This window comes from Rhinatrema bivittatum, chromosome 1 (genome assembly GCF_901001135.1).
Source record: "Rhinatrema bivittatum chromosome 1, aRhiBiv1.1, whole genome shotgun sequence".
Lineage (NCBI taxonomy): Eukaryota > Metazoa > Chordata > Amphibia > Gymnophiona > Rhinatrematidae > Rhinatrema > Rhinatrema bivittatum.
This window is the reverse complement of record NC_042615.1, coordinates 780190476-780208886: the sequence shown is the minus strand read 5'-3', so window position 1 is coordinate 780208886 and position 18411 is coordinate 780190476. Positions and strand designations below refer to the sequence as shown.

The 18411-nt window shown below is 42.7% G+C and overlaps 1 protein-coding gene across 3 annotated transcripts in view; it reads right to left on the bottom strand.

Annotated features, from left to right (window-relative positions):
- The window catches only part of MYO5B (myosin VB), an 896473-nt gene that overhangs the window by 561864 nt on the left and 316198 nt on the right, over positions 1 to 18411 (bottom strand). For all 3 annotated transcript variants that reach the window (XM_029580146.1, XM_029580135.1, XM_029580157.1), the window contains exon 4: positions 13575 to 13719. In XM_029580146.1, coding sequence (XP_029436006.1) covers positions 13575 to 13719 — 145 coding nt within the window. The remainder of the gene's footprint in view (positions 1 to 13574; positions 13720 to 18411) is intronic.

The window sequence follows — 18411 nt, the reverse complement described above, 5'->3', positions numbered from 1 at the left end:
TTGCATTTTGTCTAATACTAGACTTGTGCAGAATATCAGTATATTGATTGGCAGAGATTGTTCTCAACTGCAGTCAACCTTCTAAGAGAAAAGTGTGGCTCTCTAAACACTCCTGGAATGAAAAAAGTCCATTCAGACAGAACGCTGCTGCACTGCCAAACCATATTTTTATTTATTTATTATTTATAAGCATTTGATATTCTCTCTTTTCTTAAAGATAGGCCCAAGACAGATTGCATAAAGAACAAGCTCTGCATACATACAACTATGAGATAGATTGCTAGTAAATAGATAAGGAGGATATATTAGGTAGGGGTAGGGCTATAGGTGCACTGGGTATAAATTACATATATTTAGTTAAGACATCAATCATCATTTGGATAGATGTAGCCTGGAAGTGAGTGAACCTTGTGGGATTCGTAGTCAGGGAAGATGAGCCACTGCTGGGGAGTTTAAGGGAAGGCCTGGCTAAACAATCCAGCTTTGACTTTATTTCCCCAGTAAGTAAGGTAACATGCTTCTAAGCACAGTGTATGAGACAGCTTGCTGCATGTTTTAGGGGCAGAGCGGCTGAATGTGCGACATCTCGTGCATGTTAGTCTAGCTGAAGCCAGTGGAGGGGAGGAGAAAAGAGCCTGTTGGGAGGACTCAAGTTCTCTCATGAAGAGCAGAACTGAGAAAGGATATTCATGGGCCAAGTGATTTAGGTCAAATTTTTGTCATCCACAAACAGAACAAACAATCACATTTCAGGAGGAGCTTGATTGGCAGTATCATATTAGAACTTTGCATAAACCTTTTGGTAATTATTTCTAGTTGGTCTAGTCTACTTTTATACCTTAAGCCACAAGATTCTACAAAGGGAACCAGTCTAAGCTACACCTCATAGATACATAAATACATATAGCGATCTGAAAGGATAAAATAAACCACTTCATAAATAAAGCAACAAATAAGCAAGCAAGCAAACAGGACTAAAAACAGGGATTATAAATATGGAGTTGGAAGTCAGGTTCTGCAGGGTAGCTAAGTTTACCTGCAGGACAGATTTATTTATTTATTTATTTATTTATTTAGAAACTTTTATATACCGGTATTAGTGGGGACATCATACCGGTTCACATATTAACAAAAGATTTAGAAGTACATTTCAACAGGGGAGGCGAACTGGGCAGGGGGTTAACCTAGAGCAGTAGGGAAAATAGATTAAACAACAAGAAATCAACAAGAGGTCATAACAAGAAGACAACAATGTACATTGTGATTAGATTCCTTAATATAAGGAAAAGGGCGGTCACCTAGGGGGTATGAGCAATAGAGGGAAGGGAGGGTCTATTCTGTGTAGGCTTGGTTGAACAGGAATGTTTTTAGTTTCTTTTTGAATTTGATGGCGCAGGGTTCAAGGCGCAAGTGGACGGGTAGGGAGTTCCAGAGGGCGGGGCCGGCAATGGATATGGAGCGGTCACGGGTGGATGAGAGATAAGGAAAAGGTAGGGACTCTGATAGGTCTTTCTCAACAGGTACCAGAAACTTAATTGCTTAAGGATGGCTGGGAAACCTCGTATCACCAAACCTGTTACCATTGTTGCTGCTTCTGCTGCTGCCTAGATGGATATCCTGATCTACAGTGTGTTCAGTGTTAAAGTTGTCTGCAAATCAACGTCCTCATGAAACAGGTGGCAGAACTGAGGGAGGAGGTGGCAAGCCTGAAAAGCATCTAATAGACTGACGATTACATCGATGAAATCCTTATTGAGGTGTCAGAGGGGAAAGTGAAACTGAACCACAAGATAACAGCGGAATACAAATTATTATAGCCATAGTAGACTATAAACCCCACCTCCAGCTTCCTTCGAGCTGAAGAACTAATGTCCAGCCATAGACGTGGAGGCAAAAAATCCATCCCAGGATGAAGAGAACCAGAGGCAGAGAAACTATATCGGGATGAGAAGGAACAGAAAATTGTAAACCCTAAAAGCAGCAGGCTCAAAAACCATTCTTCTGAGGAAGCGTAATGATGGTTGGTGACTCGCTTCTGAGGGGCACAGAGCTAGCCATCTGTCCCAGGAAGCGTACTCTCTGCCATATGCCAAGATCTGAGATTTTATGGAGAGATTATCAGAAATCATCAAGCCTACCGACTACTATCTGATGCTGCTCATCGACTTGGCATGAATGATGCTACTAGTTACCACACAGTGTGTGTCAAAAACAGCTTCATGGCTCCAGGAAACAGGGTAAAACAAATAGGTGCTTAGGTGGTATTATCCTCAGCCCTCTCAGTCAAGGAAAGTCGCATTCTGGAGATAAATGAATGGTTGCAAGGATGGGTCACAACTAGAGCATTTCGGCTTCCTGGACCACTGGATGTTTCAGGTTCTGCTGAGCAGAGATGGGGGTCCACCTCTTAAAGTACGGATACAATGTGTTCCACAAGAGAGGGCTTTAAGGATCATCAGGGATGGATGGACAAAGCCCTCAGGTAAGAAAATGTACTGTAGAGCTGATGTGCCCAAACTGGTGTTATGGGCACCCCCCCCAGCCAGTCGGGTTTTCAGGATATCCCTAATGAATATACATGAGATGGGAAAAAAGAGCAACATCTGAAATTCTATCTAAATTAATGCTCATCGCAAATGAAATAAAATCATTGCCATAGAAGAGGCTTACTTATATATAGTGGCAGTCTCAGAGATTTGCAACTCAGATATAGTTATACCAAGCTATAATCTATTCAGGAAGGCCTGTAGGAAGAAAGGGAGGAAGAGTGGTACTACATATAAAAAATATTTAAGCAAGAAAACTGTGGGGCTTATGAGGTAAGGAGGGGCACCACGGGTTAATCAGAGGGAAAATGGAACATTTCATTTGTATTGCTAGGATACTGACCAAGCAAGGCTGAAGTTGCCATGCTCCTGACAGTACACCTTAGGGGTTTTGCTATCACACTCAGCCTTGCTGCCATATCAGACTCTTATATATCAGGGGTCTTGATGCCACTCTGCCTAGGTGGCATGCCTGACATTACGCTTGGGGAATCTTGCTGCTATACCATAGGCTCTTGCTGCCATTCTGTCTTGCCACCTTGCTCCTGACACTACACCTTAGGGGTCTTGCTTTCAACTCTGGCTTGATGCCATCCTGGCTCTTCATGCCTCACATTGGGAATCTCGCTGCCATTCTTCCTTGCTGTTATAATTATTTTATTTACAACACTTCAGTATTTTAAACAGCTTGCAAGAGACATTCATAAATCAAATCAACAAACACTTTATAATAAGACACTAAAAACAAAATTGCATTATCTCACCTCTCTAGCTGGCCCAATAATACACAAGAACAGATTATAAATTACAGCTACAAAGTCTAATGACCTAATGACTATAAAAATGCATCAAATGCCTTTTCAAAGAATATTTTGAGAGCCCTCTTAAATGTTTTAAAACACTGTTCCTTATTGAGGGCATCAAGCAATTGATTCCAAAGTACAGAACAACTCACTGTGGACAAACTCTCTCTTGACTCAGCCAACCTTACTGAACTGGTTGTAGGTACATCTAAAACAGCACCCCATGGTTCTTAACAGTTCTAGCAGGCCGGTAGATTTTCAACACTGCACTAACACGCTGTGATGCTTTGCTGCTCAGTGCTTTACAGAATAGAGCTAGGATTTTAAACCTAACTCTCCATTCAACTGGAAGCCAGTGAAGTACAAACAAAATAGGAGAAACATGATCACAGAGGCTAGAGCTCATGAGAATACATTCTGCTGAGTTCTCAGGGTGAAAGCTGAAAAACCAGAGTATATCACATTGTTGTAGTCAAGGCCTATAATACTGTTCACAATTCACTAGTGCACAACAGGCCAATGCAATAAGATGCACATTAAAACAGGAGCTCATACTGAACGCTCGTTTTCCTAATGTGCGCACAGCTGCATTTGCTGTGTGCCCAATGCAATATGTAAATGAGGGACTGTGTAAAAAAAAGGACTTGTTACAGAAGAATTGTGCATCCCTAGCACTCAAATGCATTAAGCACCCACAATTTCAATGGGCGCATGTTTGTTTTATACCACTTCAGGATGATTTCACCCCTTGCTATTGTGCGTATAAAGTGTGCGTCCAGAATTTTTTTTTTTTTTACACATCAAGTCATTACATTATATGGAGAAATTACTACTTATCTGATAATTTCCTTTCCTTTAATGAAGGGTAGGTCAATTCCAACGAGTGGGTTATGTACCTCTGCCAGCAGATGGAGACAGAGCAAAAGGTGACATCAAGGCCATAGAGTCCCACCCAATCAGCCCGCCAGTACTCGATGGAAAAGCCAAACTGTGAGCAAACTGATTATACCTGAATCTTATTAATAGGCAAACAATGTTTCTCAACCAACAGGAACACTGAACTCAAGTCAAAGAAAGGAACATATCTAGCAAACTAAGGGCTAGAGAAGTCACTTACCAGTTGACAACGAAGAGCAGGAATAATACCCTGCATAACTCGCCTTAAGAAAGACTAACCACAAATTCAAACACCAGCAGGGATTGATCTACCCTTCACTAAAGGAAAAGAAATCATCAGGTAAGTAGTAATTTCTCCTTCCTTAGCATTTGGTTAGGTCAAGCCCTACGAGTGGCATATACCAAAGCTAATCTCGAAAAGGGGTGGAGGCTGCCAGTAGTCCAAACAATACAGTCTGCGAAAAGGTAGCATCTTCCCTAGCCCTAACATCCAAGTGGTAATGCTTGGAGAAGGACAGCAAAGATGATCATGTTGCCACATGGCCAATTTCAACAGGTGACAACAAACGAAGTTTCACCCACAATACTGCCTGAAACCACGTGGAACGTGGTCTAATCTGTTTCGGTAAGGCAACTTCAGCAGCCACCTAGGCTGTCATGACAACTTCCTTAACCCAGTGGACAATCACTGCCTGCATCGCCAGAGCTCCTTACTTACCTCCATCATGGAGCATGACTAGGCAATTAGACATGTGAACAGCCTTAGCCATCTCCTAACCCTGCTGTAAAGGATGCTTGATGACGAAGGAATGCAAAAGGCAGCACTCATCTTCATCTCTGTACCTGTCCAAGGCAGACAGAAATGGATTGATGCAAATGAAACTCCAAAACCACTTTAGGCAAAAAAGTTGAACCACACAGAGTCATACAGAGAAGTCTCACAGCATGAAAGAGCCTGCAGTTCAGAGACCAAATGTGCCAATTAGATTACTACCAGAAAACCTGTCTTCAAGGTATGCAGTCGCAAGTAAAGAGTATGCAGTAGTAGAAAAGTCGGAACCACCAAAAACTTGAGGATCAAATTAAGGTCCCACAGAGGCACCGGAAGGCACAATGGGAAGTGAAGATGTTTAAATCCTTGCAAGAAATGGAACATGTTCAGATGGGAAGACAAGGTCTTCCAATGACACTTCTATAACAAACCAGGACTGCGACTTGAACCTTCAAGGTGTTAAGGGCCAAACCCTTATGCAAGCTATCCTGTAAAAATTCCAAATGGAAAGGACTATCCACTTTGAATGGTTAAGTACCTCAATCAGAACACCAGATTTCAAGACCCTCCAAACACTAACCTAGGCTAGCGAAGTAGAAAATTTCCAGACCAGAAGAAAAGTGGAAATTACAGCAGGTGGAAAAACTCCGCTTCAACAACTGAACTCTTTCAATGCCCATACCATAAGACAGAATCGACTTGGATCCTCTGGAGATCGGCCTTTTGAACCCAATCTGGAACCAATAAAAGGATGGGGTTGGTTTGACTTTTAAATCTTTTGGACCAGACTGCCTATCAGAGGCCAGGGGGAAACATATACAGCAGGGTGCCACATGGCCACTCCTGAAAAAAAGCATTGATGTCCATCGTTTTTGGGTCCCACCTGTAACTAAAGAAGTGTGGAACCTTCACGTAGTTGCAGCTTGCCAACAGGTCTAGATCCTATAAGCCCCAGTGGTTCACCAGGAGCAGAAAGGCCTCATCTGCCAGCTCCAATTTTCCTAGTTCCAAGTTTCTTCAGATGAGGAATTGGTTGTTCTTTCCGGCTATGAGAAGGCAGATATGCTTAGGAGAAGCTGTTCTAGCCGCACAACACCAAACCACGTGTGGTTCCAGTTTATTGATGTTCCACTGCCACTATGCTGCATTCCAGCGCCCTTGCAGCACCAGCTCCTGACAGGGAGCCTTCTCAGTCCTGGAGGCTCGTATCCGTTGTGAGCACCAACCAATCCGGCGGTGTCAGGGAAATTCCTTTCCTAAGATGTCCCGCCTGTAACCACCAGTCCAACTAAGATCTCACCTCTAATGAAATTTATGAAATTTCTAATGAAGTTTATGAAAGTTCTCTTTAATAGTTTTCCTGTATAATTGTGTTAATGTATTCTGCCTTGAGGCGACTGTTTTAATGTATTTCCGCCCTGGAGGCGACTGTTCAGTTCCTTGTAAACCGGTGCGATATGTATTCTTTACAGGAACATCGGTATATAAAAATTAAAAATAAATAAATAAATAAATAAATGAGAGGAATAGCCTCTCCGCATAGTTCTTTGACTGTGGACTCCAACAGGAGATCAATGGGTGTTGAAGAGGGCACATGTGTGCCCTCTCCCAGGGAACCACTTCTCATGCGGTGGTCAGCAACCCCCAGACCTGTAGATAAGACCCACAATCATACAAACAGGGTGAACTAGAATGCTCTCCTTATGGAAAGCCACCACTACCACCACCATGACCTAGGGAAAAAGGTCTCGGGTACCATGGCTAGCCCAAAAGGTAAGGAGATCCAGAACAGCAAAATGGATCACTGAAGTTCCCAACGTATGGGAATATGCATCCAGTATGGCCTGAAACAACCCTTCTTTCTTGGACATGACCAAATAAATGGAATAATGGGCTGTATATCTCTGATTTGAAAATGAGAATCACCACTTTCGGAGTTCAGCCTCCGTTGTAATGTCACTTCCACTTCTACCCTCTGCTGAGGGGAGTTAGAGAGACCATGAAGGCATCCAGAAGAACGAGAAGAAATTCTAGAGCATACCCATCCCAAAAAGCTTCAAGAACACATTGATCTAAAGTAATCTGGACCCAACTGTGGTAAAAACGGGATAGATGTCACTTATCTCCTGAACCAACAGGTGAGCCTGTCCAACCTTCAGTGCCAGTCCGAGGGGCTCTACCTCTGGAGTCCGTATCCTTTCGAGGACGAAAGGACTGAGATCTTCAGAAGAGATGGGATCTCTGGGAGGAACCTCCCCTATAAGGCCAAAAACACATCAAATTCTTTGCTTTAGGTTAGTCTCAATCATCCAGTCCTTTAGTGCCACACGTCCCTCTACCGGGATGTTGGTATGGTTCAAGACAAAACACAGCAAGGCATCCATCCTAGGGAAATGCAACCACTCTCTGGTCTGTGGATCCAAGGGGTATAAATCTGCCAAGGCGCATCCTCCTATAAGAGATGCCCTGGTACACTCCTTTCCAGAAGTCCACACCTGGAGTGCAACCTGAAATGGAAAGAAACAAGAAGCCTTGTGTAGGGTGATCAAAATAGGAACTTTCTTCTGCCTTCCCAAGGAGACAGTCCCAGCCACTCCGAGGGTCTTCAATGCCTGAGAGACCAAACTCAGCAACTCATTTCTAATAAAGAAACAGAGTAAACTTCTATTTGCCTTCAAAGGATGGGAAACGTTCCCCATCACCATCATCATCGGTATCGTTTTGATTCACCTGCATTTGAGTTTAGTCAGGCCGCATTGTGCCACAGCACTTGGCTGTGGAGTCAGGTGGAGAATCACTTGAAATGCACGGATCAACCTTTGTAGGCACTGGCAATTCAAAAATTGGCCTTGTAGTAACATCTACCAACCCTGGAAGAATTCTAGCCAGGAAGAGAGGATGGGCTCAATTCCAGAACCAACAGGCTCAAACCTGACCATCCTGAGAGCTAGCGGCACGTGATAACTTGGCCCATGGATCAACCAATGGAAGGAATACCTTTGGAGTGTCACCCTCGGTCCCAAACCCCACAGACCATGGAGATAGACCATTGCTGGCAAACTCCGAAGAGGGTAAATCCCCCCAAGCATCCAGGCAACGCTGTTACAGACTTAAAGAAAGCTGCGGTTGAATGACCCTGAAGTGGCATGCAACACAACAGATAAGAGCTTAGGCTTCCTCACCATAGGCGCCATAGTTATAAGCACATAGAACTGTGAAAGCTCACATCTGGAATATGCGCGCAGAAAACCCGTGCCCATAACAGGCACCCAAAAAGTGTACACACATGTATACATGCACGTATATGTGCCTAGGCCATACACCCAACTAGATGCCCGATATGGGTGCCCAGTAAACCTAAGGCACCCAAATGGATGCATAGGAACGCGCCGAGCGGCACACAGAACAAAAATCGTGTGCAAACTCTGTGCGGCCTAACATGCACTCAAAAAGGAAGAAGCCTGAGAGCAAGGCCTAGCCAAATGGCTGCTCAATCCGCCATGCCTGGACTGCCTCCTCAGGTCATGGAACTCCCCAGAGAAATGAGCGGGCTAGCCTATGATTTTTTTCTGTTTTTTATTTTAAAGATGAAAGACATTCATCTAAGCCCAGTCCTCCATGGCTGAGAGCAGGAACGGGGAGAGAGAAAGCTAAATGTTCACCACCAAGCCTCTCTCGGCCTGCAACCGCCAAATGCACTTTAGCTCCAGGCCCCTCAAGGCTACTGGACTGAAGCACTCTACTAAGGGAGGGACCACACAGAATCCTTCAGGGGGCAAGAGATGCTTCAGCCATTTTGTTCCAAAAAAAAAAGACAAAGTTGGGTGCACAACTGGGCGCGCAGAAGCATGCTGATACCTACAGCGAAAAAAGCGTGAAATCACATCATGGCTCATCATGCGCCAAAGGAAAAAACCTGGAAAGGTGACATAGCCAAACAGTTGCTCATCCCACTGTGTCTGCACGCCCTCCTCACCGCACCAAACTCCCCAGAGATGTTAGCGGGACAGGTGTGAGCGGGGCAGGCAACTGCTGAGCTAATAGATCCTTTTCTCCTACTTTCCTCTCACTGCTCTTTTTTTTTTTATTTTTTTTAAATAAAGCAAAAAAAAAAGAAAAAAACCTTTTACTTGAGCTCAGCTTTCCTTGATTGAGAGCAGAAATGGATCCCGGCTACAGGGGAAGAGTGTTAAAAGCCTTCACCACTAACCCTCTCTTGGAGGCAGGATTCACCACAGAGCCTCTCTTGGTTTGAAACCACTATTAAAATTTTTGGCCCATGGCAGTCAAGGCTATCAGACTGAGAGCACTCTACTGAGGGAGGGACCGCACAGTATTACCTCAGGAGACAAGCGGTGCTATATAGATGTCTTGTCTTTCTAGTATCTCCTTTTGAGTCCTTCTTCCTTTTTTTTTTCTTTTTTACTCACTGGCAATCCCCCGAAAGGTCATGCATCTCCACCATCTGCTGAAGACGGAGAACACTGGCGGGCTGATGTCTATGTGGGACTATATGGCCGTGATGTCAGCTTTTGCCCATCTCCATCTGCTGGCAGAAGTGCATTACCCACTCATTGGGATTGACCTACCCAAACACTAAGGAACTTTATTTTTAAACACCACAACCAGTAGATTTAAGTGTTGCAACAATACTAAGTAGGAGGAACCACAGAGATCAGTATTTTTTAAATTTCTCATGAGCCCAACTTGTGGATTGACTTAATGCTACCTCTAGGACTTGAGTTAAATCTGCCGCATTAAAAAGTGTGCATTGGGTACCCAGTGATTTTTGCATCGTGGGTAACAGCTAAGAGCCTCATCTACATGGAATTTACATGTGATGAGCACTATCTGCTACGAATCAGTTTGGGCGCACATTTTGGATGCCCTAATCTCCTTATTGCATCGGATACTAGTCTAGCATGTCCAAAACGCGCATCCAATCACACAAACCTGTGCGTTAGGCTGAGGTATACTTTACTGAATTGGCTCCCAAATATGGTTTAATCATCCTGAGCATGTGAAGCTTAAAAAATAAGCTATGAACTACAGTATTCACTTGGGTCTTAAAGACAACCCTGTGTCAAATACAACTCCCCAAGTTTCGAACTTCAGTAGAAATTGAGATATCCCATCCCACAAATGAAAAACTTTACTTTGGGAGTCCTGCTGACACACTGCCTTGTTATCATGCCACTTATGCTACACCTTTGGGGGTATTTCTAAAACTCAGCTTGCAGACATACCATAGACTTTACACTTCGTGAGTCTTTCTGCCACTCTGCCTTGCTGCCACACCCTAGACTCTACACCTTGGAATGCACTTGCCACTGTGGGTGGCTGCTTTGCACCACTCCTGGTACTTTGAGGTCTTCATGCAATGTTTTGTGCTGCTTTGTTCCTCTGTTAGTGCCTGAGGTTTTTTTTCTGCATCTTTGCCGCTTTGTTCCCACTTCATTGTGTCTTTGGATATTCATGTCATTCTTTTTGTCACTTTGCCCCTTTCATGCTGCCTTTGGGGGGCTCATGCCATTGTTGTTTGTGCCCTCTTCTGAAGCCTTGGAGTGTTCTTGGCACTCTTGCTGCTGCATTGCTCCTCTGATGGTGCCTTGGAGAACACCTATTACTGGTACCTTTTTTCCCCTTTACGGAGTCTTAGTCTATTCATGCCTCTTTTGGTGCAATTTTCTAGTCTTGGTGTCTTGAGTTCTTTACCCCCTTCTGATATCTACCCATAAGTTTCATTACAATTGATTAGAAAAAGCTAATTCTGAGGCTCAAAGCAGACTGCATGGCTTCTCCCACAGACTAATATGAAACAGATAAAATGAATGAAACATAAGAAACATAAGAAAATGCCATACTGGGTCAGACCAAGGGTCCATCAAGCCCAGCATCCTGTTTCCAACAGTGGCCAATCCAGGCCATAAGAACCTGGCAAGTACTAATAAACAAAAAATTTTTTTTTGTTTGAAACAAATGGAAATGACATACAAAATGAACAAATCAAAATAAAAATTTTGCCTCTTCACATCCTTAATGGACAGACTGGATGGGCCGCATGGTCTTTATCTGCAGTCATGTTTCTATTAAAGTAGCTGAATTAGCGCAACTTTGCAACTTGTCAACAGAAACACCATGTCACTACTCCAACCCAGTTACTATTCACTCACTCACATCTCAGAAGTATTCAGCTCACAGCTATGAAGTATTTTATGCTTGTAACAAAAGTTTTCTATGTACCATACTACTGGGTGTCTACTGCCAAATATATGCTATGCATTTAGCATATGATTTTCTGTCGATTCTTGCCCTCCGATTTTGTGACACCACATCAGAAGCAAAAGCTTTTCACAAAATAAAAAAATCTGGTCTCTGCCATGGTTTCCAGGTCCTTGGGGATGCAGAAAATCTATAGTCTGTCCCAGGCTTATTGGAAAGACCTAGAGTATCTTCAGCCAGATAATTTGTGGACAATGCCAAAATCCAGTATTAGATGTTCTTCTATGCACTTTTATGGTACGATATGGAAGGGACCATGGTGCTGGATTTTGTGTTGATGTTTTAAGAATAGAGGACTATAACAAGGCCTGAAATTGCCTACCAGTGGAGGTAGTGAAGGCCAGTATTTTAACAGACTCTGGGCATGGTTGGGAGTGATATGGTGGAAAAATGGTTGAAAGTTTGGATAAAAGACATGAGGGAGTAGATAGCTAGTATTGGGTGGAGTATGGGGAGATATATATGCTCATCTCCTCAAAGTGGAAGAATCTTAATTGTCCATATTGGATGGGTTAACATAGTAAATGAGAACAGAAGAGACTAAATTATCAACGAGTCAACACACACTAACAGGCTAATTTTAAAACAAGTGCATATGCACCCATATCTGTGCATATCTGCATGCAAGCGGAGATATGATGCAATTTTAAATCGTGTGTATATTTGCACACATATGTTTTAAAATACACCTCCCGCACATAAGTATGTGCCTAATCTTAAGAGATTACTCTAGAAAACGTACTTCACCTACTTTTCCTAGGAATTTGCCGGCTTTTATGCGTGTTTGTAGGCGGATTTTAAAACATGCTCACTTGAGGGACAACCCAATTTTCCCAATTAGTCCTAGTTAATATCAAGGTCTTCAAGACCCTCTGGTTCTTCATCCTGGCATGCCAGCTAGCTGACCCGGACCCTCACCCTGTCATGTAAGCCCTAAAAAAAATCTACAGACTTGCTCTTCATCCGGAGCAGCAGCAAAGTTACACGGATAACAAGCTGGCACGCGACAGTGTCTCTGGTTTTAATTTACGAAGTTCCACACATAACTATTGGCCCCACCCCAGAACATCCATGCTCCGCCTATGCCCCGCCCTTTTTCCACCCTCATTTTTGACATGTGCACAGTATATGCACAAATACTTTGAGACTTTTTAAAATACGCCTCGCTCGCACATGGCCCACATACATGCATATATGGGCATTTTTGTGAGACCACCACTTTTAAAATTTACCTCTACTGGAGTAATTCTCTAACATCGCACATAAGTTAAACCAAGTTTCAAAGAGGACTAAGGCACATGAGTCTCCATTTGAAAACTAATCTACCAAGTCTACTCACACACACACTTACACTTGCTAAAATGTACCCAGAATTTTCTCTCAAAAATTTAACGCACACACAGTACACAAAAAAAAGAAAAAAACAAAAACCACCTCCCTTTCCCATCCCACTCCCTGGGAACACCTGAGCTCAGTCCAGATAAAGTTCTGTGTGAACTGGCAAGCAGACCCTTAGGTTTACCCACATATTGGGCATGCAATTTTGTTAAAGGCCATTTCTGCACATAAAACACTGTTTTACTCGCAGGAGTGCCTCTGAAAATCACCCTCCCAGAGGGTAATTTTCGAAGCTTCGAAGCGTGTACTTTAGGATCTAAGGTGAAGAGGCTTTCCAGCGGGTGGAGTCGGGGAGGAGCTTGGATTTAGGGGCACACTAATTTTCAAAAATATACACGTATTATCACTCAGATAAAAGCTATCTGCACAAATGATCAAGTCTAAATGTGTACGGCTAGCCTTTTTATTTTTAGAACACTTTCCCTTTGAAAATTTAGAGCAAAAGTCTACAGGTCACCAGCAGTTTTAAAAGCATCCCCTAAAAGCTAAGGAAAATTTATTTGAAAACGCAAATCATATAAAATTATATCTGAAACAATTAACAGTAACAACTTTGAACACACAGGGGTGACAAGCTGACTCAATGAAGACTAAAATAATAATAAAAAAAAAAAAAAAAAGCATAAACAACCATCCCAGGGTATTCTGAGATGTATAATACTGCCTTTTCAGATTCTGAATCCCAGAACACATGGTTTGGGAGCAAAGGATAGGACAAACTTGGAGCTCACAGAGTCAGCCAGTCATCCCGAAATACAGGATTCCTCACTTCGATTTCAACCCAGGTTTCCACTTTACTGACATGGCATCCTTTTTATAAATGCTCTCTCCTGGAAATCCACTTTTAGGTAGTCATTCTTGTCATATTCAGCTCACCTGGCCATCTGTTTGTAAGCCTCTTCTGCCACTGCAAAGATATGGGGATCCATATCCCCCATGTTTTGGCCACTGTATGCGTAGATGACATCTTCCCCATAGATTGGCAACTGTTCATACGGATTAATGGCAACAAGCACAATACCTGAAACACAAACATCGCTGAGTTGTACGTAAACACTGAATTCCAATACTAGTCAACCTCTCCTAAGTGAGCCACTTCAAAGTTGAATCCCACCAAACTATTTTCACACACATTTGAGTTTTAATCTTGAAACATAATTTATTATGCCACATGATTCTGTATTCCTTTAAACACTCATGACTTAGCAGAGTCATAGGAAGGTCCTGAAAAATCATTCGTACATTACATTCTTCTTCTGAACACAGTAAAGACAAATGATCTTGGCCACATTTGAGAAAACATGATTGTATATGTAGCCTATGGGCAATCTTATCTGTTATGTTATAGCGAACTGTGAACCCCTTTCTAAGACTTCTTATGAAATGTTTCAAAGCAGATCTTGGCATACTTTACATGTTCAGAGACAAGTCTATAGCAGTTACTGAGAGAGAAAGGGGCATTTGTAGAGTAGCTGCTACAATGAGAACATAAGAAATTGCCATGCTGGGTCAGACCAAGGGTCCATCAAGCCCAGCATCCTGTTTCCAACAGAGGCCAAACCAGGCCACAAGAACCTGGCAATTACCCAATCACCAAGAAGATCCAATGCTACTGATGCAATTAATAGCAGTTAACCTAAGTAAACTTGATTAATAGCAGTTAATGGACTTCTCCTACAAGAACTTATCCAAACCTTTTTTGAACCCAGCTACACTAACTGCACTAACCACATCCTCTGGCAACAAATTCCAGAGCTTTATTGTGCATTGAGTGAAAAAGAATTTTCTCCGATTAGTCTTAAATGAGCTACTTGCTAATTTCATGGAATGCCCCCTAATCCTCCTATTATCCCAAAGTGTAAATAACTATTTCACATTTACTGTTCAAGTACTTTCATGATTTTATAGACCTCTATCATATTCCCCCCTCAGCTGTCTCTTCTCGAAGCTGAACAGAGCTAACCTCTTTAGCCTGTCCTCATAGGGGAGCCGTTCCATCCCCTTTATCATTTTGGTCGCCATTGTCTGTACCTTCTCCATCGCAACTATATCTTTTTTGAGATGGGGCAACCAGTATTCAAAGTGCAGTCTAACCATTGAGCGATACAGAGGCTTTATGACATCCTCTGTTTTATTTGCCATTCCCTTCCTAATAATTCCTAACATTGTTTGCTTTTTTGAATGCCACAGAACACCGAGCCGACAATTTCAATGTAATATCAACTGTGACACCTAGAAATCTTTCCTGGGTGGTAACTCCTAAAATGGAACCTAACATCGTGTAGCTATAGCATGGGTTATTTTTCCCTATATGCATCACCTTGCACTTGTCCACATTATATTTCATCTGCCATAAGGATGCCCAATCTTTCAGCCTTGCAAGGTTCTCCTGCAATTTATCACAATCCGCTTGTGATTTAAGTACTCTGAATAATTTTGTGTCCTCTGCAAATTTAATCATCCCACTTGTCGTATTCCTTTCCAGATCATTTATAAATATATTAAAATTCACTGGTCCAAGTACAGATCCCTGAGGCACTCCACTATCTACCTTTTTCCACTATGAAAATAGACAATTTAATCCTACTCTTTTTCCAGTCTTTTAACCAGTTTGAAATCCACAAAAGGACATCGCCACCTATCCCATGACTATTTAGTTTTGTTAGAAGCCTCTCATGAGGGACTTTGTCAAACACCATCTGAAAATCCAAATACACCACATCTACCTATTCACCTTTATCCACATGTTAAACCGGTGTGCTAGGACTATTTTGTCCTGAACATCGGTATAGTAAAAAGAAGTAAATAAACATTTACTTATTTATTTATTAACCCCTTCAAAAATGTAGCAGATTTGTAGGGCAAGACTTCCCTTGGATAAATTCTTGCTGGTTGTGTCCCATTACATCATGTCTATGTGTTGTGTGATTTTATTCTTTATAACAGTTTCCACAATTTTTCCCAGCACTGAAGTCAGGCTCACATGTCTATAGGTTCCCAGATCACCTCTGGAGCCGGGTAACATTGGTCACCTCCATAGCTATCTTATAGTTAGCTGGATAAGTTTCTCAGGCTAACTATAGGATAGCCAAATAGCTGTCCTATGCTTATCCAGCTAACTAAGCCAGTTAACACTGAATATCAGCATTTATCCCGTCAGTTGAAGAAGTGGCTCTATCCTAGAATGTCCCCTTCCCATCCCTCACTTAGCTGGCTATCCTTTTAGCCATATAAAACGTTAAGCCAGCTAAATGGCAGCCACTGTCCATGCCCAAATATTCACATAGTGCTACTTAGCCAGCTAAGTCTGAACCTAACCAGCTATGGCACGCAGCCTGCGCATAAACTTTCCTTGTAAAGTCAGCTCAGTTGGGAGCCACATCTGAAGAGTGCTTTGGAGTTTTTATTGCCCTAGAAGGGAGGTTAGAGCCTGCCACAAAGAGGACTAGTCATCCTTTTTCATTAGTGCTCCTGCGGTCCATCTGCCACTGGCGGTCCACTACTCCCTCTGATCGACCACCTGACTAAAAAAAAAACCACACTAAACCGATCTGGCCTTTTTCTCCCGAGTGATCACTTACACACAGTAACACAAAATAATACAAACACGGAGATTATTATTCACTTCCTGATTGTTTTGAATTGCCAGTTATTGATTTTTTTCATCTGGATACCAAGATACCACGTCCAATGCTGAGCCTTCCCCAGGTTGGTCCAACCTCATCTTTATTTAATCCTTTTCCGGTACATTTTAGGCTTTTCCTTGTAGAGAGGACTGTACATCCCAGGAAGCACTGGGAGAAATTTCATAATAACTAGGACAGGATCTGCCTATCAAAACTGATCTGTGTCAAGTGGCAAAACTAAGAAAAAGATGGACCATTTTCCAAAAGTAATGCGATTGTTACGCCAAGTGGATACACAAAAATAAAAGTCAAGGCAAACTGCCATGCTACTTCATGAAATGGATTAGAAGTTAAAAGATGAAAGCAGAGAACAGCAAGCTGACATTGCTATGGGGGAGCATTTTTCCAGGATAGATCATTGTATCTGTGATCAGGATACTGAAAGAGAACTTCAAAACTACCCAAGTTACAGGTCGATACTGTAAGACCGCGGGAGAGCGGACGAACGCCCGCTCTCCCGGCGCGCGCACCGGCCCCTCGCCGGTGCGGGCGATTCAGTATTTAAATGAGGTGACGCGGGAAAAACGGGGAAAAGGAGGCGCTAGGGACACTAGCGCGTCCCTAGCGCCTCCTTTTTGTCAGGAGCGGCGGCTGTCAGCGGGTTTGACAGCCGACGCTCAATTTTGCCGGCATCGGTTCTCGAGCCCGCTGACAGCCACGGGCTCGGAAACCGGACGCCGGCAAAATTGAGCGTCCGGTTTTCGGCCCGACAGCCGCGGGCCGAATTCAAATTTTTTTTTTTTTTAACTTTTTTTTTACTTTTGGGGACCTCCGACTTAATATCGCCATGATATTAAGTCGGAGGGTGCACAGAAAAGCAGTTTTTACTGCTTTTCTGTGCACTTTCCTGGCGCCGGAAGAAATTTCTTAGAGTAAAATGTGCGGCTTGGCTGCACATTTTACTTTCTGTATCCCGCGCGCATACCTAATAGGGCCATCAACATGCATTTGCATTTGCATTTGCATGTTGAGGGCGCTATTAGGTGCCGCGGGTGGGCCGCGTGTTTTCCTCCCCTTACTGAATAAGGGGTAAGGGAAAACGCGCGTCTAGAGCAGGCTGACAGTGCGCTCCAACGGAGCGCACTTTACTGTATCGACCTGTATATGAGACACTTGCAATTAAAATGACCAACACTGCTAAGGGACTTAATAGGGAGCTTGGTTTCCTCACCTATCGAGGATCCTCCTACAGCTATCAATTCTCCTGTTTGTCTCCCTCAGTTTCCTCACCCCTTTGTAATCACCACCACCTTTCCTCACCCTTTTAACAAACAACTCTCTACTACTTTTGAAAAAAAAAAATCACACCAGAATTGTAAAGAAATCTGTAATTTACTTGTGCAACCTTGTTCCCTGATGAGTATGACAACAGCCATATTGATTCAACGAGAGCTGGTCTAATAATTGCTGCAGTGGACCGGGCACAGCAGGGGATGTGCAATAGTTTCAAACATATGCATAAAATGCAACAAATGAGGACCTTTTCAGTTTACTACAACTGAATGGACAGCATGGAAAGTGTCTCCAAACTAAACAAAATTTTAGTTTTTTCGTTTTCAGCAATTTATGCACGCAGTTTGGTAGTTGCTTGTACAGTTCAGTAACTGTCTGGACAATTAATAAACTACTTGCATAAGTTTTGAAAATGAAAATAAAAAAACACACAACAAAAGAACCAGAAAAAAAAAAAAAAGAACGCAAAGCAGCAAACAATATCCACTGAAATAAACGAAAAATGTTTTGCCTGCACATTCCTATTGCACAGTCTACAGGGAAACAATTACTATTTTATTTTTTACTTTTATAAACTGCAAGCCACATGGTACTGCAGTTTTGCTGCTTTTATTCACAGTAGCTCATAACTGGGTCCAAATATAGTACATCCAAAATGCTGGAGGATGTGGTAAAGGCAGTTAGTGTAGATGGGTTTAAAAAAGGTTTGGACAAGGTCCTGGATGAAAAGTCCATAAACTTATTAACCAGACAGACTTGGGGAAAGCAGCGATTTATCCCTGAGCATAAGTAGT